The sequence below is a fragment of the Meles meles genome, chromosome 1, assembly GCF_922984935.1.
Source record: "Meles meles chromosome 1, mMelMel3.1 paternal haplotype, whole genome shotgun sequence".
Lineage (NCBI taxonomy): Eukaryota > Metazoa > Chordata > Mammalia > Carnivora > Mustelidae > Meles > Meles meles.
In genome coordinates, this window is record NC_060066.1 from 45,109,695 (window position 1) to 45,133,773 (window position 24,079).

The 24,079-nt window shown below is 36.9% G+C and overlaps 1 protein-coding gene across 1 annotated transcript in view; it reads right to left on the minus strand.

Annotated features, from left to right (window-relative positions):
• Nucleotides 1-24,079, minus strand: part of SLC26A7 (solute carrier family 26 member 7) — a 114,569-nt gene that overhangs the window by 19,498 nt on the left and 70,992 nt on the right. The window contains exons 9-12 of the mRNA XM_046020188.1: nucleotides 10,488-10,565; nucleotides 9,387-9,482; nucleotides 4,861-4,967; nucleotides 3,713-3,779 (exon numbers count right to left, since the gene is read on the minus strand). Of these exons, the coding sequence (XP_045876144.1) occupies nucleotides 3,713-3,779; nucleotides 4,861-4,967; nucleotides 9,387-9,482; nucleotides 10,488-10,565 (348 nt within the window). The remainder of the gene's footprint in view (nucleotides 1-3,712; nucleotides 3,780-4,860; nucleotides 4,968-9,386; nucleotides 9,483-10,487; nucleotides 10,566-24,079) is intronic.

Sequence of the window (24,079 nt, forward strand, 5' to 3'; positions counted from 1 at the left end):
AGAAATAAATTCAGAATTCTGAATGAAATAAGAGGATAACTCTATCCAAAGAATCTAAATCTTATAAATCCGAATATCACTCAATGATGGAAGCAATTTCTTAGCCAAGGTTGTCATTATTATAACTTTTTAGAGAAGTTAGTATATTATAATGCTTCTTATGAAAAACATGTACTTCCTCTTTACTAAAAAACATCAATAACTATGAGATGATCCTGCATCTTTTCAGAAAATGGCCCTTATTCCTATTGATTTGAGGAAAGCAACACCCTAGGATATCCAAAGAGTACCAGGAAGCCCTGTCTTCCCAGAAGTACCTCTTCCATACAATCTAGAAATCAAAATTTCATTCACCTGACCATCAGGTTTTTTTTTTAAATGAAAATCTGTCCTAAAGGGTCAACTCTCAGTCATTTACCTCATAAAAACATAGCTTTCTTTTGGCTGGAATTATAACCTTACAAGCATCAATAGTCCTAACTAGGAGAAAGAAATCAAGGAGAAGTATGGGGAATTTGGTTTCACTTGAGGCAGGCCTGGGTTACACCAGATTGCCAGGATGCAAGTAAGAGATGCAGGAAGGGAAAAGAAAAAGCTTCCAAACAAAATGTGCTGCTTTGGCCACTGCCCAGGTCTTCCTGGCACCAAGTGGTTGTAATGCAACTGAAATCATGCTCTCCATGATCTTTGGGGCAGGGGTCTGACCTAGAAATCAAGAAGCTGGTTAAGTTCTATGAAATAACTCCTTCCCAGTTAAATAAAGAGATACTCCTTCAGGCTTTAGTACTTGCATAAAAGAGGAAACTCCGGGAATAGGGAAGCATACAGTCAGAGAAAGAAAGAAAATATTGGGTGTTACTCTTCAGCTTCCTCATCTTCTAAGTAGGTACATTTTTAAACTACATAGTCTTAAAACATTTCTATGGCTACACAACTGATTAAACTCCAGAAAGTGATATTTGCTACAAATAAACTATTCCAGAAAGCAAAAACCTTACGTTATCAGATTAACTTTCAATCAAGAGTAAACCTCTTACAGAGGAAGACAAATCAAGAAACAGACTATTAATTATAGAGAAGAAACTGATGGTTGCCAGAGGGGAGGAGGATAAGGGGTTGGATTAAATAGGTGACTGATTAAGGAGGGCACTTGTAATGAGCACCAGGTGTTGTTGGAAGGGGTGAATCACTATATTGTAGACCTGAAACTAATATAACATTGTGCATTAACTCACTGGAATTAAAACAAAAAAAACAAAAAAACAAAAAAAAACTTTTTTGAAAAGAGTAAATCTCTTACATACCAAAAATAAAACAATTTCTGGGCCTGTAATATTTAGTTATCACAAAGCCCCCATATCAGGAACACCTGGGTGACTCAGTTGGCTAAGTGTCTGCCTTTGGCTCAGGTCATGATCCCAGGGGCCTGGGATCAAGACCAGCACTGGGCTCCCTATTCAGCAGAGAGCCTGCTTTTCCCCCTACCTCTGGTGCCCCCGCCCCGTCAAATAAATAAATAAAATCTTTGGGGGAAAAAAAAAGCCCCACATCGAAGATCAACCCACCAATCATACCACATGATTGGGCCAATATGTTGCTTTAAGTTAACTTTTTTAAAAACAGGTATTTGCTTAGGAAGAAAGATTCAAATTGTGTTAGAAAAGAAATTCTCAATGGGGTTGAGTTCACTCCAAAAGAGATCTCCCCCAAGTCAAGACACTTGTTTCATATGAAGAGGTGGGAGAGCATGAACAGAGGAAGGGAGTGGGGGACAATTGCCATGCTTGAAGTTGGCTAAAAACTCCACCTAAACAGCTCATGTTCAAATCTCACTCTGAGAAAGTCAATTATCATATGGTTTCACTGACTTGTGCAACATAAGGAGTAACATGGAGGACATTAGGAGAAGGAAAGGAAAAGTGAATTGGGGGAAATAGGAGGGGTAGATGAACCATGAAAGACTGTGGACTCTGAGAAACAAATAGGGTTTTGGGGGGGATGGGTGAGCCTGGTGGTGGGTATTAAGGAGGGCACGTATTACATGGAGCACTGGGTGTTTTACATAAACAATGAATCTTGGAACACTGCATCAAAAACTAATGATGTATTTTATAGTGAATAACATAACACAATTAAAAAAAATTTCGCTCTGAGCTTTCTTTCCTCTTATTTTTAATACAAAATATTAAATAATTAGTGAAGATAATGTTCCAAGAAAATTAACATTTCCATGTGACAGAGTTATTATTCAGGTATGTGACTACACTGGAACCAATGTTTAAAGATGTGTGAATTTTGGCATTTTTATCTTCCTACAAATCCTCTCATTCACTTGCCCATATGTTTAACCTGGAAAGAAGGAACAGATTAGACAGGACTTATTCTTCTGCATAATCTTTAAGCTGAAAAATGGTCAAACTGGAATTCTATTTCCAAGCTACAAATGTCAAGGGTAATGTGCATAGCCTTATGTGTAGGGTGGATACACAGAGGCTTCTAGGGGCCCAAGAGCCAGTCTAGGACTTTGTGTGAGCACTAAATTCTCATGGAAAATTTAAAGAAAGAAAAGAAAGGCATCACTGGTGGAAAGCTTGAGCCTGGGACACTCTTAGGGCTCTGGACTCTAAAAGTTCTCTATGAAGCAAACTTTTTCACACTTATTAAAAACACAAGCTATAATGTATATAAATACTGAATTGCTATGTTATATACCTGAATCTAATACAATAGTATATGCTAATTATTCTTCAATTTACACACACACACACGTGCATATTCATGTGTAAACATGTACGCCATTTCCCTGCATGTCACAGAGGACTCCTGGTGCTACTTCCTACTTCTGGTCTACTCAGAAATACCCTGACAATAGGTCCTTCTGGTGGAATGCCAATTCTCTTTGTTCTGAAGGCAATCATGAGGTACCGAAACAAATAAGATAAATAGAGGAGAAAAAAAAAAAATAACAGTTAGTCAAACATTTACAAAGCAGGTTCAAAGTGCGGACAATTTTTTTAAATGGGCAAAATATTTAAGTCAACATCTTTCTCCTCACCTTAAACTTGTTTTGGCCATCCTTCAGAATGTATAAGTTATATAAGAAAAGAACTCAAACACAATTGGCCTGCTCTAACATGCACAGGCAAGACTATTTCCATAAGCTGTTTCCTTAAAAAAGTTGTCCACTGCGCAAGAAACCAATTCTATTAGCATTCCATAACCATTGGACTTAGTTACCCTCTGCTAATAATGCAATCTAATTGTGTTTAAAAAAATAAAGCGATACCATGATCCAACCTTGCTTTATTCTCTTCTTTATTCCCTATCTTCTTCCATAATTTAATTCAGAATAGACTATTTGTCTAGATTGACTATTTTATGCAACTTAGCAAATGGAAGGGGTTTCCAAATGTCTGAACTAATCTGGACAAAGATTCCACTGTGAACTGTAGTTCTATGACTATCATCTCAGTGGAATGTTAACACAAGAATTTTTGTTGTTCTGTTGATTTTTTGCATGTCAACTGCCACGTGTATGGTGGTCACAGATACCATGGAAAGTTCATGCCAATTAAAAATAAAATTATCATGACTTTAAAATCACTTAAATGAATTTAAAATCTACTTAAATTCCATTATCTACTTTGATACCTTAAAACGATCTGAATGAAATTTTTAATAATTACACAAAGGAAAAGAAAAAGAAACTTACACCATCCATTTCTGTCTTCACTTTCAATTCCATTTCTTTCATGTTTTTTATACTCAGAGTCTTTGCCCTAGAATTCAGTCAGATAAAAATAAAATGGCATTTCTAAATCACTACATTAGCAATGAAAATGTAAAAAGGATGTCACTTTATTTTAACAAATAGAACTTATCTGTAATGGTTAAAATCCTACATCCCATTTGTTCATAAAACATTGGTAAATCTATATTTCTCTGGGATCCTCAGGAATAGAGAGTAACACTGGAGACATCTAGGTAGAGATTAATCAATATAATTTACCTCATCTGGGTTCCCAGAACCCCATATGTCCAAGCCACAAGAGGTAGATTAACCAAAAGGATGTAATAAGAGAGTGGATAGTGTTTGGGAAAATCTTGTTTTAGGGGAAAAAGAAGTAAAGAGGGAATCAGTGGCAAGATAGGACCATACTAATGAATTTACACAGATTTCTACAGAAATCTCTTTATAGAATCTATAGAGGTAAAACTTAAAGTGTTTTTGAAGTATATTATTTCACAAAGAATTTCAAGGGAAGGAGAAATGAGTAGAAGCATTATCAGGTGATGAACACTTGAAGTAGAAAAATAACTGGCCAAAATAGGGGAATGGTTTACAGATGTTCAGTAGAAATCTTCAATAAATTATCTAGAGCACTTCAATAAATCATCTAACTTATCTTTAATAAATTATCTAGTTCTTCAATAAATTATTATGTATATTATATATTTATGTATATTATATATATATATATCTGGTTCTGAAAAATTTACTGAAGTTATTCAATTTTCTAAATGATTAAGTTTTATGTAGACACTGCATAGTATATCACCTTCACTTGATTAAAAAAAAAAAAAACAGCTCCGCGGCACCGTGTATGGGTATGGGTTAATTTATTTACTTTGCCAGACTTTATATGTTTTACTTTATAGTGTGGACAAGATAAGTCTCTTCATTAAGACCAAAACTGTTACATATTGTATGTAGAGAAAGCTTTTCCCTTCATCTCTAATTCTCTGATACCAACTAAAACATGATCATAGCACTCAACATTCCACGGAAATAAAAGTAACTGGCAATATCATTGACTTTGCTGCTGTGTCAAAATAGACAGCATTTAAGTAAGATCTTACCTTGGGAAGCGACCGATTATGATAGCTATGGTACAGACCACACCAAACAGCAGCCCCACGTTGGCAGCAAAGCATATTGTAAATACATATGTACTGACCCAGATGCCCTGAAAGAGAAGGAGGAAAATAGGAGATACGAGCCCTTTGGTAATTTCTCATCTTTCTCATGATCGCTAAATTCCTCACAATCTTATTCTACAACATTCCTGTGACCAAATCTCTTAGCAAGAATATATTATTTAAAAAGGAGTAAACAGAAGCCTGGGACAGAGAGAGGAATCCTGGTTCCATCAGACTCCCAGCAGCAAAAGTGGGAAAAGACACATTCTTTCATTTCTAGAAACTGCCAGCCCCCAGTTCAATCCCCGATAACACTTCCTTTCAGATCTGTAAATATTTGGTTGATGTGTATGGTTCAAAAGCATGCCATACTCTCCCACTGTTTTCTCATTTAATGTAATATTACAAGCAATTGTTAGCAGATTTTTGGTCATTCCCCATAATGCCTGTGTTCTAAGATTGTTATACAAAGAACAAATGTAGTTTATTACTACATAAGACCCACAAAGCCTAACAGTTAAAATGACTAAATCTAACACTACCAATGACACTTTTAGATCAGCCACTATAGAGATTGTTATAGTTTTATTTGCAAGGGGCAACTTCTTATGACATTGTGAAAGTTGAAAAATCTGGGCCAATTTAGGCCTTGGGAATATTTCAAAAGATGGCAAGAAAATTATTTTTCTTCTTTAGTTGGGATTCCAACATTATTCAACATTATTACAGTTTTGTCCACCTCCTGAAATGACAATCTATCACAAAACACTGTATTATAGTTGACATTTCTAAGTTTATTGTTGGCAAAAAAAAAAAATCTTCAAGAGCAAAATAATTTGTGAAATCCAGGAGGTTATATTTCCTAAACACAATATCCTGCATTCATCAAATAGTAGACCAACAAAATGTTCAAGCTCTCTCTTTTCCCTCAATTATTTGCATCACTTTTACCTATGCATACAATTCTAAAGTTCATTTCTTTCTGTCCAGATGGCTATATTAGAACTTTAAAACATCTTCAACAACCTAATTCAATTTCATATGCAAATGAAAAAGTTAGAAACTTCTCTATAATCTGAAGATAGCACAGATTTTTGTGGGGCGGGGTGAGACAAGTTTGAAGCAAATGTTTCTAAATAGCATTTTTTTACTCAAAATTCTTCTCCTTTGTATTATTTAACTAAATGGAGCTTGAGTGGTTCTTTGTGATGGGCTATTTAGAAAAGCCAAGCCCTTGAAAGCAAATGGAGGGATTTTTATTTATCAAATTCTTTTTGATATGGAAGAAACAAACATTCTGAAGTAAAAAGAGAAAATATATTTTAAGTTTTCTCATATTCAGATCCATCACCAAGAAATGTAATGCTAAGTTAAGACTTATTATGACATCATCCTCAGCCTGTCGTCTCATAGGTTAGACACTGATATGTTTTTCCTCTATTCAGGCAAAAATACAATCATTTGAGTCTTTTATATGTATACAGTGTAATCTTCCCCCTGAATGTATTACATTATGCTTCATCACATACAAAATAAGGCTGCAAGTTTTTGATCATTACTTCAATTTGCCATGATTGCTTTGTTTCTTACTCATCCCTTAATGCTGACTGAACCCGCCTGGGTGTGGCAGAATAAGATTTTACCCGAAAGCTTTATAAGTCCAATTCCTCATGGCCAACCTCCATGATTCAATATAGCATTAGGGAACTGAGGATCCTGGTTCCTGCCATTTAAAAAAAAACCACAGAGCCCAGAGGCCATGATTCATCAGAGCAACCAAAAATTTTGGTACCATCTGGTTCTATTTTTAAAGCATATTTACTCTCCCACAATATCATCTATTGTAAGTTGGGTTCACAATGCTTAGTTATTTCCTGGGGCTACATTTATAGCTTTGAAAAAAATACCAAATGTAAATTAACAACACAGCCAGTATATAGTTCCATTGGTTAGCGTTTTTAAGTCCCATCACTATTCTGTTACAATATCTATTAAAGATCCAAATGTTTGTTGTCACAGCTATAAGGGATTAGTTAACTCCCAGCCTCCTATTTTTTTCATTATGTGTTCCCACTTGATCCCTCCTCTATTAGTACTCATAGCCCCTAAACACAAGCTAACTCCAAAGCTGACCTCAAGTAGGAAATACATAAACACATAAACTCTTATACATTTGAGCAGCTACTCAATCACTTCACCTCTTCTTGATCTGTTCTGGTGATTGATATACATTATTATATTTCTGTAGATGTGAATTCTATTCCCACTGTTCAGTTACTCAAACTCAGCTCTGAGCCCATGGTCTCCATTTTGGATTCCTATTTCCTTATTACCTCAGAGAGGGTTTTGATCTAGAGCTCAAAGTGGAATCATTATTCAACTATAAACAATTTAAAGTAACAAAAATTTCTGACTTTTCATGTGAGAACTGCTTACATGATTTTCTTAAACTTTCAACCTTCAAATTATTTTGCATATATACACATCTTTGGTAACTTCACTTCCATGATATTTTAGGTATCTATTGAGTAATCTGGACATATTCTGTCTACTGGGTAATGTAATCTACATCCAAAAAAGTCTGTGCAATATTCTCACTATAAATACTATGCCCAGATTGTATCCCAATCATCAATGGCTTCTCACTGTTAAATTCCTTAGCAACTAAAAAATACCTGTCCACTTCAACCTTGTATATAATCCTTAATTCTGAGGTCAAAAGGACACACTGCTCTCATAGAAACTTGACGCTGGGTGTTCAACCACAAGAAATATTCCGATAATATTACCAAACATCATGGCAAGAAAGAACTTCACTGAACATCCATGCAGAAAACTAAGTCACATAAAAAACAAACAAACAAACAATCATGTTAACTTGTGATTTCTCTGTCTTATCCCTCAATACCTGCAGATAGCGCCAGGTCTAAAAAGTCCTATGGGAAAGCATTTTAGACTCATCACCTTTTGACGATGTCTCACTGCCCTCAGAATGACGTCTAGTCTTCTTTGCACAACATTAGCAGCCTTTCCAAGTCCAACTCATTCTTAAGTTTTGCAACCCCATCTGTCACTACTCCCACCCTCACACTAGATGTTCTACCCATCATTTCCTGGCAAAAGCCTTCCCTGACATCACTCCCCTTCTAATATGGTAATGTGCTCCCTCTTATGTAATTAATGCATTCCTTAGAAATACCTTTATCTTAGGGTTATCAAATAGCTTGTTCAGTAAGTCTGCATCCTCTAATTTCTCTATATCCATGTGGTACTTCACACATATCACCTTTAAAAAGTCATGATCCTCCATGAGTCTGACTAATTTTAATCCTTTGGCCTGCCTATCAAATATTGTTCCTTCAAGTCTCAGTTCACATTTCAGCTGTCAGACTCTTTCATTTGGACCAGTCCAAATTAAACACTCCAGCCTCCATTTTTTCCCCCAGAACTAAACTTGTACTTTTGCTTCCAGGTCATATTGTATCGTGCTTTGCATAATAAGTTGATGTTTCTATGTCTGCTTCTACACAAATATTCTGGAATATATATAAGGGAATATAAGTGTCTGGAGGAGACAAATAGTTCTTTATCTCTGAATTCCCCATGGCACCCAGCCTTGTACTTTGGTAGAGTAATACTGAACCTTGGGAAGTATAATATGAAAATAGGCACCAGCACAAATAATCCCCCCAAAGTCTCTCTGAACAAAGAATCTAAAGGAGGGGAGATATATAGACAACTGCATTTCAATATGGTGAATGCCATCATAGAGCTAAATAAAGGGTACTTATGAAATACTTCACCTATGTTGGAAATGTAAAGTATTTTGGATGCTCCTGCATAGCTACATTTCTCTAGAATATGTATGTTAAACATTTCTGTTAGTAAAAGCCACTTGATCACTGATCAGTAATATTTAATCTCTAGCTGGCAACATCCTATTAACATAACACTCCTCCCAATGTAACCCCTTTAAAACTAAGTTCGTGAGACTATATTTAGAAGGAATATGGTCACTGTTAAGATGTTCAACCTATATTAATGCAACACATTTCTTAGCAATTAATGATAGTTTTTCATATGTGTTCTATTAGTGTGTGCTTCCTTGATGAGCTTCATTTCCAGAATCAATTCAAAATGGAAACTGAGAATCCCTAATTCAAGTTAGCTAGCATTTCATTAAAAGTTCTCAAACAACACATCAATCAAAATTTGACAAAATTCCATTTCTGTTTTTTATATACCTCAAATAAATATTTTCTATTTTACAGTCTATATATTTACAAAAATAGTTTACTTTCTATATTTTAATGCCTTTATTAAGAACTTAGACAATAAATGGTAGCTTATGAAGTGTACAAGTTTCAAATGGCCAAAATTATTTTCTGCAAATAAAAATATTACAGTTGATTTTGCAGTCCATGTTAAAGCCAAAGAAGGAAATTTTAGGTCAAATTTCTACTTACCCAATCAATTTTATCCACATTCCAATATTTTTTTAAGTCTCGAAACTGTATTAGCATTCCCTTCAGTCCCACAACAATAATACTTGCAAGAACACACTACAAATAGGAAATAAGTTGATGAAGAAATAAGATAAAGATTTTAATCTGAATTTAAAAATACCAAGGAATTTTTATGCCTTTGTTTTTAAAGTACTTACTAGAGAAAAGCAATCACCATTTAGAAGACTAAAGCAATATTCATTTTGTTTAGAACTAACCTATTATTGTACTTTAGGAATATAATATCAATTCTAGGAAATCACAATATAAAATTTATGCCATTGTAAAACATAAGAAAGAAAAGAAAAGTAATGAATTATAAGGGTGCATGTTATAAAGCCGAATGTCCTCTTAACTTTAATTAGCCACTACCGTTTGAAGTTTGTTGCAAAAAAATTAAATATTTATATTATATATTTCTTTATAATTGCCTTCAGCACCAATGATCTGGTATCACACATGTGGACATTTATAACTCTTTTGAAAAGTGAACTTGATTATTAGAAGATCTGCTGTGGAAATGATTGTTACTCACTATATGAATGAAGAATTAGAACAAGACAAGAATGAGATGCTCTCTGGCTCTCTGAAGACCAGGATCTTACTTGGGTCACTTTGGTGCCCCAGACTTATGAAAAGCACCATGGTGTTCTGGGTCACCAGAATCAAGATATCAAGGGTGGCAAGATGTATTTTGTTCCTTACTCCCTTGCCCTACGCACATTTTTCTAACAGTCCGAGTTCTGATAAAATTCTCCCAAAGTGTGTGCCTTACACCAGAGATTGCCCAGGTCTGCCCTCCAAACGAGCACAGAATAAATCTAATTCCACAATGCCCTTTTTACACATAAGCCTAAAAAACAGAAAACAGCCACAGTCTCTTCCCATTCTTCCCCCATCAAATGTGGTCTCTGTCCAATCCCCCCTCCATTCAATCATTACTTCTGTCATATGGTTTTCAGATGTAGGGCCATTGAGACTACTCTTCTAAGACATTTTAATATACAATGATTTCATTAAAAGTAAAGTTAAAAAGTAGATAATGAAAAAGTACTACCATACCATGGGCAGCCAGTAAAGCAAGGGTCCTACCGCATAGATGACTATCAGGACAAGAATGCAAGATATTAAACAAGCCACCTGTAAAAAACAGGACAGATGAAAAAGAAAGCTTTGAACTTTATTATTCCAAAGTCATAGGGGGAAATAAAATTCTTAGTTCATCTTGATTATAAGAGACCAAATGTTGGAGCATGATTGTTAAATTGCATAGACTCCCATTATCTATAGTTTGCAGCTGAGGGAACCCAAACATGACAGCTGACAAACTGTTGCAATCAAATTAAGTCAGTGATGGGAGAAAAGCAATTCCACACAAAGAAATAGGACACCATCAACTTTTATCACACATCATAGCAATGGCTTTTTTTGTTTAATAGTGAAAGTGACATTTCAATTAAAAGTCTGTTAGCCTGTTGTTGTTCAGCTTGACTCTCCCCATTTCCTAGCGAGTTGTTTGAATAATAACTGAATATGCAGTTTGGGGTTTTTCTCCGCTGATGATAAATTTCCACTAAAGCATTTACTCTCTTTGGAGTTCTTTGTTAAGAAGGGTTCTAGTATGAAGCAGTTATATGGGATTATAGGAGCAGTCTCTGTAGTCAAGTAGACTTAACTTTATTAATCCTGAAGAGTCATTAGTATCAGGTTCCAACCAACTCAACCTGCTGACAAAAGGCAATTCAGAACACCTGACTCCTAGCTATGCTCCACTTGATGGAGAACCTGATTCCACATAAACAAATATGCATGACTTAGTAAAAACATTTAGCTAAATTGTCAGCTTAATGAGAGAAAAGTAGTTCACAGGACAACAAAGATGCCCAGAATATCATTAAGGAGATCGCAAGAGAATCAGGATCTAGTAGGATGGCTAAAATCAAAAATAAAATTATAAACCATCAATCAATATTAAGGATTGACATGGACTCAAAGCAACTAGAGCTGCCAGACATTGCTGGTGGGGATGTAGTATAGTACAACCACTTTGAAAGGAGTTTGACAGTTTCTTATATAGTAATGCATACACCCACATGTGTCCCAGAACTACCTAAGAGAAATGAAAACACATGCCCATGCAAATACCTATATGTAAATATTTATATCAGCTTTATTCATAAACACCGAAAACTATAACTTAAATGTCCACCCCTTGGTGAACAGATAAGCAAATTGTGGTACATCCACATGACAGAATATTACTCAGTAATAAAATAAAAGAACAGACTACTAATATATGCAACTGTATGGATGAAACTCAAAACCATTAAGCTGAGTGAAAGTAGGCACAGGTTCATTTCATATTTAGTGGAACTCATCTCCAGCACTCCCCAACATATAAATAGGAAAAAAAATTCTTCTGTGGGAAAAAAATCATTACGGAACCAAAATCACTCATAACACAAGTCATGGTACACCTAACCGTTACAGTGATCTTTTAGGTATAACTGGTTATTTTACAGAAGAATTTTTAAACAACAAAATATGTCTGACATTCCAGTAGGCTAGAGAAAGGCCGGTGTCAGAGAGCAGCAGATCATAGGATTCATGCAGATAGCTCAGTAAGTGAAGTATGTTTATGGAAAGAAAAGGGTATTGAATGCAAAGGTTTATTTCATGACAAAAGATAATGAATGGCTTGCACCCCTGCTGTGAGACTCTTTACTCAATACACTTACAGTGTACTTGAAAATAAGACTCTTAATCTTAGTTGTAGTTATGAACTTTGGACAGCTACAGTGTAAACTCCTGGGAAGGGTTTGCGGCACAAGGAGGCAAAGTGACTAGTTCAAGGTCTTAGAACCTGGGAGCCAGAAGGCATATGGATTATGAGCCAAATTGGGATCCATAAAACTAAATGTATTTTAAGGTTCCTAAATATCTTATAATACACTGAAGTTGTTATAGAAATTACAACCAAAGTAAATAATTTTATTTAAAAACACTAAATTACAACTACCTTTGGTCTTTTCTCTAATATTTAACTGATCTTTTGTTTACCTGATGCTTTGTAGGTACATCAAAAATTATGCACTCACTGAACTACAATTTCAGTCATTGTCAAAATAAGTCAAGAGCTAAATGGATGTTATTTCCAAAGGTGAAAAATATTATTTATGGTACCTTCGATGGTAGGTCATTTAATGAAATAGATCATATAAACAAATTGCTTAACTCCTTCAATGCACTTGTCTCATCCCTGTTGATGCCCTAGCTCAAAATATAAGAGTATGTAATTGCACAAGAAATTTTTATCAGTTCTGCCCAGTGAATCTACTCCTCAGACATAGAAATCAATAATATAATAGTTTCTGCCCTCAAAGCTCTCAAAATACTGACATTCATTGTGTCCCCAATCAAGACCCCCATATGCTGAAGTATAGATTTGTAAAAAATCTTTGAGGTCATGCAGTCCAAGTCATCATTCATACACGGCTGACTCAGCAACTGTGCAAGAGGTTGAACAGAGATTAGATATTTGCAGTGCTATCACAGACTTCTCTAACTTAAGGTTTCTGGAATAACACAGTTGAGCTATATTTTCAAGTATTACCCAGTTTCTGAATATCTGTTACTCTGCATATGAAATGCTACCTTTTATATATCTCTGATCTACCAAGAGAAACGTTTTAAAGGTAGGTTGCTACCAAAACCAAAGAGAATCTTGTTCCTTTTTTTTTAAGATTTATTTATTTATTTGAGAGAGAGAGTGGTGGGGATGAGGGGCGATGCACAGGGAAAGAGAGAGAAAGAAAGAGAATCTCAAGCAGACTCTCTGCTAAGTGCAGACCCTGATTCAGGGCTCCATCTCATGAACCTGAGATCAGGACCCAAGCCAAAACCAAGTTGGACACTTAATCAACTGTGCCACCCAGGCATACTCCCCCCCCCCCACTGCTACTTTTTTCCAAACCTCAGAAAACAAATGTCACTGAAGTGCCTTCTTTTTAATAAGTTTCAGGTTGACCTCTGTTGCTAACCACTAAGGAATTGTTCTCACCCCTAGTGATGCACAGAGCAAACAGTCTAGGTATTTTACTCTTCTTCAACTCTTTCCACGTCATACTCACTAAATGGCTAGAGACATTTTATTTTTTGCTCTAAAATCTAATTACTCATATTGAGTTAATTCTGCATAAAGGATAATGGAATCTATATTTTCTTCTTGTTACATTATTGTATGTATGGTGTATGTTATAGGTTGCTTACAAAGATGACTGCAGGCATTTGTGTTACCCATACCTATATAGACGGCTGAAGGAAAGGTAAGATGTTAGCCATTTCCTTCCTAAATAGTTGTTAAAGAATGCAAAGTTGACTGGGGCGCCTGGGTCGCTCAGTGGGTTAAAGCCTCTGCCTTCGGCTCAGGTCATGATCCCAGGGTCCTGGGATCGAGCCCCACATCGGGCTCTCTGCTCTGCGGGGAGCCTGCTTCCTCCTCTCTCTCTGCCTGCCTCTCTGCCTAGTTGTGATTTCTCTCTGTCAAATAAATAAAATATTAAAAAAAAAAAGAATGCAAAGTCGGTCAAGAGCTCACTGTATGCACAGCAAAGTGGTAGAATGGCAAAAGTGATGGGAAAGGGCATCAGGAGAGAGAGGATACTGGGTAACTAAGGCTAGATTTTAAAAGCTTTAAAGAAGTTGGAAACAATAAGCCAAATTTGAAAGAATAAAAGAATATAGCTTGGCAAATTGGAACCTAGAGGCAACATCAGTGTTGCAGAAAAACATGCCAGCTGTCGTTTCCGGCTGTGACCAAGCTTCGCCTACAGCAGATGCTGCCTCTCATCCTTCATGGTTCGGTTATGTCTCCTGTACTGCCTGCAGAGCACCAGTGTATCTACTCTGCTGGAAGCAATGGGAAACACAGGGGAGAGAGCCAGGGCATACTGTGCTCCCTCCCATGATGACCAGTCCTCAGAGGGAAGGCTGGAAGGAGGACCTGTAACACTGCTTTGTGCTGTATGTCTTCGCAGCACCAAGACATTCTTATTCCTACATATCCTTGCTCAGCATGTCACATCTTAAGGGAATCAGTGTTAAAGGGTTTCTTTTCTTTTTTTTTTTTTTAAGATTTTATTTATTTGACAGACAAAGATCTCAAGTAGGTAGAGAGGCAGGCAGAGAGGGAGGAGGAAGCAGGCTCCCTGCTGAGTAGAGAGCCTGATGCAGGGCTCGATCCCAGGACTCTGGGATCAAGACCTGAGCCGAAAGCAGAGGCTTTAACCCACTGAGCCACCCAGGTGCCCCGTTAAAAGTGTTTCTTTGTGTGGAGGACAGAAGTGTATTAGCCTCTTGGGTGCCTGGCTGGTCAGTCAGTTAAGCTTCTGGACTCTTGATTTCCGCTTGGGTCATGGCCTCAGGGTCCTGGGATCAAGCCCCACTAGTGGGATCCATGCTCAGCAGGGAGTCTGCTTGAGATTTTCTCTCCCTCTGTCCCTCCCCAACCCCACTCTCTCTTGCTTGTTGGCTTGCTCTCTCTCTCTCAAATAAATGAATAAAATCTTAAAAAAAAAAAAAAAAGAGCAGGAAGGGCAAGATGGCAGAGAAGTAGGAGACCCTGTTTCAACCAGTCCCCTGAAGTAAGCTAAATATCTACCAGAACACTCTGAATACCCATGAAATAAGCCTGAGATGTAAGATTATTACACTTCTGGATCTCTGTGGGGGCAGGAGATCATCTGTGGAGAGCTATACATTCCTCAACTACCTCTCACCAAAATAACTAGGAGGAGAACTCCTCTTAGGAGGAAAAATTCAGAGACTGCGACCTCTGTCACAGAACTACTGGATATGGACATCAACAGTATGTTAAAAATGGAATTCAGGGTAAAAATTGCCCAGGCAATGGCTAGGTTGGAGAAGACCATTCGTGGCAGCATAGAATCTCTAAGGGAGGAAGTGAGAGCTGATCTGGCATAAGTAAAAAATGCTATCAATGAAATCCAATCTAATCTAAATACTCTAACAGCTAGGATAACTGAGGCAGAAGACTGAATTAGACAAGGAAGACTAGAAGACAAACTGATAGAAAAGCAGGATCAGGAGGAGGCCTGTAACAACTTAGAAACCATGAAAACAGAATTAGGGAAATAAATGATGCCATGAAACATTCCAATGTCAAAATTATTGGGATCCCTGAGGGGGTGGAAAAAGAGAGAAGACTAGAAGATATAGTTGAACAAATACTGGATGAAAATTTCCCTAATCTGGAGAAAGGAACAAGTGTTTGTGACCTGGAGACAGAAAGGCACCACCTCCCCAAGATCAATAAGTCTAGAAAGACATCTAGACACTTAATTATGTAATTCATGAATCATAATTTCAGACAAGATGTCTTAAGGGCAGGTAGGGGGAAGAGATTCCTTACGTACAGAGGAAGGACCATCAGAATAATGTCAGACCTGTCCACAGAAACCTGGCAAGCCAGAGGGGCTGGCAAGGCATATTCAGGCCACTAAATGAGAAGAACATGCAGCCAAGACTACTTTATCCAGCAAGGCTGTAATTCAGGATGGATGGAGTGATAAAGAGCTCCCAAGAATGGCAAGGTCTAAAAGATTATGTGACCACAAAGCCAGCACTACAAGAAATATTAATGGGGAGTTCTATAAAAGAAGAAAGAACCCAAGAGTGACATAGAACAGAAATGTACAAAGACAAAGTATAGAAACAAGGACTTCACAGGCAACATGATGTCAATAAGAACTTATCTTTTTTTTAATATTTTATTTATTAATTTGACAGAGAGAGAGGTCACAAGTAGGCAGAGAGGCAGGCAGAGAGAGAGGGAGAAACAGGCTCCCCACTGAGCCGAAGGCAGAGGCTTAAACCACTGAGCCACCCAGGCGCCCCAAAAACTTATCTTTCAATAATCACTCTCAACATGAATGGCCTAAATGCCCCCATAAAAAAGCACAGGATTGCAGACTGGATAAAATGACAGGACCTGTCATATGCTGTCTACAAGAGACATATTTTGAATCTAAAGATACATCCAGACTGAAAGTGAAGGGATGAAGAATCGTCTTTCATGCAAATTGGCCTCAAAAGAAAGCTGGGGTAGCAATTTTCATATCAGATTAAATTCATATCAGATAAATTAGATTTTAAGCTAAAGACTGTAGTCAGAGACACAGAAGGACACTACACCATCCTTAAAGGGTCTCTCCACCAAGAAGATCTAGTAATTGTAAATATTTACGCCCCCAACATGGGAGCAGCCAACTACATAAGCCACTGTTAAACAAAATAAAAAGTCATATTGATATGAATACATTAATTGTAGGGGATCTGAACATGCCACTCTCAGCAAAAGACAGATCATCTAAGCAGAAAATCAACAAGGAAACAGGAGCCTTGAAAGACACATTGGACCAGATGGACCTAATAAATACATACAGAACATTCCACCCTAAAACAACAGAATACTCATTCTTCTCAAGAGCACATGGAACTTTCTTCTGGGTCACAAATCGGGACTCAACTGATACTGATACCAAAAGATTGAGATTATTCCCTACATATTCTCAGACCACAATGCTTTGAAACTGGAACTCAACCACAAGAAAAAGTTTGGAAGGAATTCAAATACTTGGAAGCTAAAGACCATCCTGCTCAAGAATATTTGGATCAACCAGGAAATCAAAGAACTTAAAAAATTCATGGAAACCAATGAGAATGAAGACACATTAGTCCAAAACCTATGGGATATGACAAAGGTGGTCCTAAGGGGAAAATACAGAGTCATCCAAGCCTCACTCAAAAAAATTGAAAAATCCAGAATACACCAACTCTTTACACCTTAAATAACTGGAAAATCAACAACAAATTAAGCCAACCCCACACACAAGAAGGATAACAATTGATTAGAGCAGAGATCAATGAGTTAGAAACTAGAGATACAGTAGAACACATTAATGAAACTAGAAGATGATTCTTTGAAAGAATCAATAAGATCAGTAAACCACTGGCCAAACTAATCTAAAAGAAAAGAGAGGAACAGGGTTAGTAAAATTATGAATGAAAGGGGGGAGATCATGATTAACACCAAGGAAATAGAAACAATCACCAGAAACTATTATCAACAGTTATATGCCAAAAAATTAAGCAATCTAGAAGAAATGGATACATTCCGGAAACCTATAAATTTCCAAGACTGAAACAGGAAGAAATTGACAACAAGAATAAACCAATATCTAGTAACAAGATTGAAGCAGTGATCAAAAGCTTCCAAAAAACAAAAGTAAGTCCAGGACCTGAAGGATTCCCTGGGGAATTCTACCAAACTTTCAAAGAAGAAATAATACCTGTTCTCCTGAAGTTATTTCAAAAAATAGAAACAGAGGGAAAACTTCCAGACTCTTTTTATGAAGCCAGCATTACCTTGATTCCCAAACCAGGCAAAGACCCCATCAAAAAGGAGAATTCCAGACCAATATCCCTGATGAATATGGATGCCAAGATTCTCAACAAGATCCTAGCTAATAGGATCCAACGATACATTAAAAAGATTATCCACCATGACCAGGTGGGATTTATCCCTGGGATGCAAGGGTGGTTCCATATTCACAAATCAATCAATGTGATAGAACAAATCAATAAGAGAAGAGAGAAGAACCACATGGTCCTCTCAATTGATGCAAAAAAAAAGCATTTGACAAAATACAGCATCTGCTTCTGATTAAAACTCTTCAAAATATAGGGATAGAGAAAACATTCCTCAAACTCATAAAATCTATCTGTGAAAAACCCACAGTGAATACCATTCTCAGCTGAGAAAAACTGACAGCCTTCCCATTGAGATGAGGAACACAACTAGGATGCCCATTCTCACCACTGTTGTTCAACATAGTACTAGAAGTCCTAACAGCAGTAAGACAACAAAAAGAAATGAAAGGTATTCAAATTGGCTAAGAAGAAGTCAGACTCTCTCTTTTCACAGATGATATGATACTTTATAAGGAAAACCCAAAAGACTCCACCCCTAAACTACTAGAACTCATACAGCAATTCAGTAATGTGGCAGGATACAAAACCAATGCATAGAAATAAGTTGCTTTCTTATACACTAGCAATGAAATTATAGAAGGGGAAATTAGAGAATCAGTTTCATTTACTATAGCACCAAGAACCATAAGATACCTTCAAATAAACCTAACCAAAGGGGTAAAGGAACTATCCTCAAGGAACTACAGAACACTCATGAAAGAAATTGAAGAAGACAAAAAGATGGAAAAACATGCCATGCTCATGGATGGGAAGAATAAAAATTGTTAAAAGAATAAACATTGTGGGGGTTCCTGGGTGGTTCAGGGGTTAAAGCGTCTGCCTTCGGCTCAGGTCATGATCCCAGGGTCCTGGGATTGAGCCCCGCATTGGGCTCTCTGCTCGGCAGGGATTCTGCTTCCTCCTCTCTCTCTGCCTGCCTCTCTGCCTACTTGTGATCTCTGTCTGTCAAATAAATAAATAAAATCTTAAAAAAAAAAAGAATAAACATCTTAAGAAAATAAAACATTGTTAAAAGAAATATTGTTAAAACAATGTTAAATATCTATACTGCCCAGAGCAATCTATATTTTCAATGTCATCCTGATCAAAATTCCACTGGCACTCTTCAAAGTGCTGGAAGAAACAATACTAAAATTTTATGGAACCAGAAAAGACCCTGAATCACTAAAGAAATGTTGAAAAAGAAAAACAAAGCTGGGGGCATCACGTTGCCTGATTTCAAGCTTTACTACAAAACTGTGATCACCAAGACAGCATGGTACTGGCACAAAAACAGACATATAGACCAAAAGAAAAGAATATGTCCAGATATGGACCCTCAACTCTATGGTCAAATAATCTTTGACAAAGTATGAAAAAATATCCAGTAAAAAAAGAGGGCTGACAAAGGGCTGATATCCAAGATGTATAAAGAACTCCTCAAACTCAACACTCAAAAAACAGATAATCATGTCAAAAAGGGTGCAGAAGACATGAACAGACACTTCTCCAAAGAAGACATACACAAATGGCTTACAAACACATGAAAAAATGTTCATCATCACTAACCATCAGGGAAATTCAAATCAAAACCACATTGAGATACCACCTTACACCAGTTAGAATGGCCAAAATTAACAAGACAGTAAACAACAAGTGTTGGTGAGGATGTGGAGAAAGGGGAACCCTCTTACCCTGTTGGTGGGAACAAAAGTTGGTGCAGCCAACTTTTGAAAACAGTGTGAAGATTCCTCAAAAAATTAAAAATAGAGCTACACTATGACCCTGCAGTTGCACTACTGGGTATTTACCCCAAAGATACATAGTGAAAAGAAGGGCCATATGTACCCCAGTGTTCATAGTAGCAATGGCCACAGTTGCCAAACTGTGGAAAGAACCAGGATGCCCTTCAATGGATAAACGGACGAAGAAGATATGGTCCATATATACAATGGAGTATTATGCCTCCATCAGAAAGAATGAATATCCAACTTTCGAATCAACATGGATGGGACTGGAGGAGATTATGCTGAGTGAAATAAGTCAAACAGGGAAAGTCAATTATCATATGGTTTCACATACTTGTGGAGCATACGGAATAATATGGAGGACATTAAGAGAAGGAAAGGAAAAGGAACTGGGGGAAATCAGAGGGGGAGATGAAGCATGAGAGGCTGTGGACTCTGAGAACTGCTGGTTTTAGATGGAGGGTTTTAGATGGAGGGGGTGGGGGGGCTGGGTAAACCTGGTGGTGGGTATTAAGGAGGACACATAATGCATGGAGCAATGGGTGTGGTGCATAAACAATGAATCTTGGAACACTGAAAAAAATAAAATTAAGATGTTAAAAAAGAAGAAATGTGTTGGTCTCTGACTATGGCACTTGGTATTAAATGATTAGTATCTTTTCCTATTTGAATTCAAACATTTTAATTTAATTTCTGAAAGCACTGAAACACTTTACTACCAACCCTCTTGTATGTAAAATGTTCCTAAATGCCCTAATATGACCACATGTAGGTCTTGGGCATTTGAGACGTGGATAGCCCATATTAAAATAGGCTGGAAATGTAAAATACACACCAGATTTTAAAGACTTAGTACAAAAAGAAAATAATGTAAAATATGTCATTGACAATTCTTAGATTCTTTGTTGAAATAATATTTTGACTATTGGATAAATCAAATGTACTATTGAGTTAATTTTAATAGCTTCTTCTGCTTTTTAAAAATGTGACAACTAAAAAAATTTAAATTACCTATGTGACTCCTATTATGTTTCTACTGAACAGCACTTTCTTAAGGTCTGTGATTCTAAGACTGATTTCAAGTGGGATTTTCCTAACTTCAAACATACTGTATTAAGTCTCAATAAAAGTTGCATGGCTTCACCTGTCCCTTTTCATGTCAGCAAAAACCACTAGTTCTATCATAATCAGATACTTTCATTTCATTCATTCTTATCACACATAGTTACTGAACACCTACTATGTGCTGAGTCCTAGACTAGACACTGAGGATGTGGTGGACCAAAGCAGAAGGGATCCTGTTCTCTAAGAGCCTCAGTCAAGAGTAGAAGGCAGGCATCAATCATAAAATCACATTGATGAATGTTTAATGTGCAGTAGAGCTTAGAACCCTGAAGAGAACAGCTGTGCCAGAAGGAACAGTGGGATCTGAAGGATGGGAGGAGTTTTCTTAGAGGGGAAGGGGAGATATCCACAGCAGAGGACACAGACACTTGTGGCCCACCCGAAGGAAGAAGGATCCTGGGCCCAAGAGCTGGGAAAGAGGAAGAAAGGAGTCCAAGATGAGACTGTAGAAGGAAGCACTCAGAACCTGGTAGATACTATAAAGGTGTGAATTCCAAGACCCATGCAAAGCCTTTTAAGTGCTTTAGGAGGAAATAACAAGAACATATTTACATTTGAAAATGATAACTTTCTACAGAAATACCAATAATATTTCCAAATAAGAAAAGAGTCTGTTGGTGAAATAATTAACAATGGAAAATGGTTCCCACTGTTCCTTTAATTAGTTGTCATTAGCCTGAAAGTTAGAGTTCTTAGGTCTTCTAGACTAATTTACTGAGGATAACTCTAATTCCTAAAAGAGACAGAACCATTTAAGGGGTTGTTTTGTAAAGTCTTGTCACACAGAAAACAGGTTTCACACATAGCCTATTTAAAACAAAACTTTTCAGACTTGGCTTTCCCAAGTGCCTTCTTCAAGTCATGTCAGTTATCCGTTATACCCACATGCTGAACATCTAAACCAACTTCAGTGGGAAAGCATTCTCAACCTCGGTATGCCCATTAAATCAGATTCCTTCCCTGTGCAGTTTAATGGGTATTGTTGAACAGATTAGTGACCATCCCAACAAGCGGAACAGCATGAAAATACTCTCCTGCTGAGCTTTGTTTCTCTGAACTTGTGTTTTGTTCGATTTCTTTCATTTCTTCTGAAGTCTAGAATAAAATGCCATGTAGAAGATAACTCTGAAAAGTCGTTAGAGAAGTTCTGTTGCTGTTATTATTCAAACATATGGCCCACAGAACAGAGAAAGGTGCCCCTCCATCCCCACCCTCTTAGTCGAACAAATGCACATCCAACTAAAAGGAAAAAAAGACATCCAAGATTTTAAAAAGTAACTATGTTTTCTCAATATATTGTCCCCTTAGACATTCAATATTTAAAGTTACAAGGACGAATGAGGCAGTTTTGTTATTACTAAAAGAGTAACTGGAAAAGTAGTAAATGCCTAAGGAAACTCCAGGTATGATATACCCTGAGGTGGAAGACATCTCACAGATTCTATTCCAACCTCCTCTTGTCCGTGGATGGATGAGGAGACTAACTTGCTCAATATCCCCAGCAAGTTGGAGGGGCAACTTGGAATTGAAATTGCCTTACTGCATTGCAATGAAACTAGGATTGTCGAACAAAAGGTTCTGGAAAGATTTTATTATAATAAAAATATTGAACAATAATAATAATGCAATCAATGATCATTGTTAACATTGAAGGAGTATTTATTTAGTGTTCAGGCTTTGGGCAAACTAAGCACATATTAACTCATATAATCCCCATAACAAATACATTACCAGCCAAGTCCAGTTAGACTAGAAAGGTCAAGTTAGTTGTGTTAAGTCACTCAGTAACTAATGGTGGAGCCAGAACATAGCCCAGGCTCTGGAATCCATGCCCTCAGCCATTTACTTTATTTATCTAGTCTGAACACAAGGAGAGGAAATGGAATATATTTCTCCCTCGTGAGAAACCAGGTGGAAACTTCTAAAATCCTAGAATTTTATAGATAGATGGGTCTTCAGAGTCAGGGATGATACTGAGTACACTACATATTAAACATTCAAATTTAACCCCCAAACACCTGAGAGTCCAGTTTGCAAGTGTTCGTGTCGGTGCACACGATAAACCTAGGCTTGAAGTCACTAGCTGCGTAAAAGCCAAACAAACTGTCATGTAAAACAAGGCTGAATGAAGACATCACATACCAGCTCATGAGTTGTGGCAATTATCTCTGAAATTATTATACATTCTGAATTTGTTGCTGCTTCCTCTCTGCTCCATGGTATGTTCATCAGTAATTTTATTAGTTACTTTTGTGCTACATTTTAATTTCCATTTACCCATCTTTCTCTTGCTACTTGCCGCCAAGATCAAGAGCCATATCTTTCAAATTCATTCTTCTACAACCCCCCCAAATGACTTAATATAAAGTAGACCCCTAATAAATGTTTGAGTCATCACATAAAATGTTTTCTAAATTCTCATTCAATTGCTTTAATGATCGTTAGCTGTTAATTTCTTAGAGTAACATCCGCATAAATTTTCATATGTGAAACAGTACTAATAAGTGCAAGATTTGAGGTTGATCTATCTGGGTTCAAATCCCATTTTGCCATTCACGAGCTCTGTGACCTGGATAAGTTATTTTTAACCCTCTTTTCCTCAACTCTCTCATGTGAAAACTGAGGATAATAATTAGACCTCCTTCACAGAATTGCCTAAAGTTTAAAAGAGTCCATTTATAGAAGAAGCATGGCATATGCATATAACATACACATTTATATAAAAAGTATGACATAGTATATGCTTTCACCAACACTCCCACCATCATCATCCAGACAACATCTTCATTATCACCACTGTCTGCCTACCAGCATCCAGCATAATACCTGGTATAAACGAGGCTCTCAACAAATGTTGAATTAAGTTCCTAAAACATATATAATGGTTTCTTTAGCCTAAAATGTGCACACGTGACTTACCACTTGTTTATATACTTATACATCTCTATAGGCAGAAATTTCAGCATCAAGGACAGATTTTGCATATAATTGATTTCATTTTATTTAAAGGAAATGAACAAGAAGGAAAAATTTTCAAATTGAATGGCTAGATTAGCAAAACACAAAACCAGCAGCACCACTAGAGGGAGCTTTATTCAAAGGTTGCCAACAATAGTGCTAGTAGGATTTCTGCATGCTCCCTCAGTCACTGGGCTTCTGGAAGGATCATTCATAAGAAAGAGACAGACTTTCTCAAAACTAGTTAGAAAAAAGTTGAAGGGGTGAAAATGT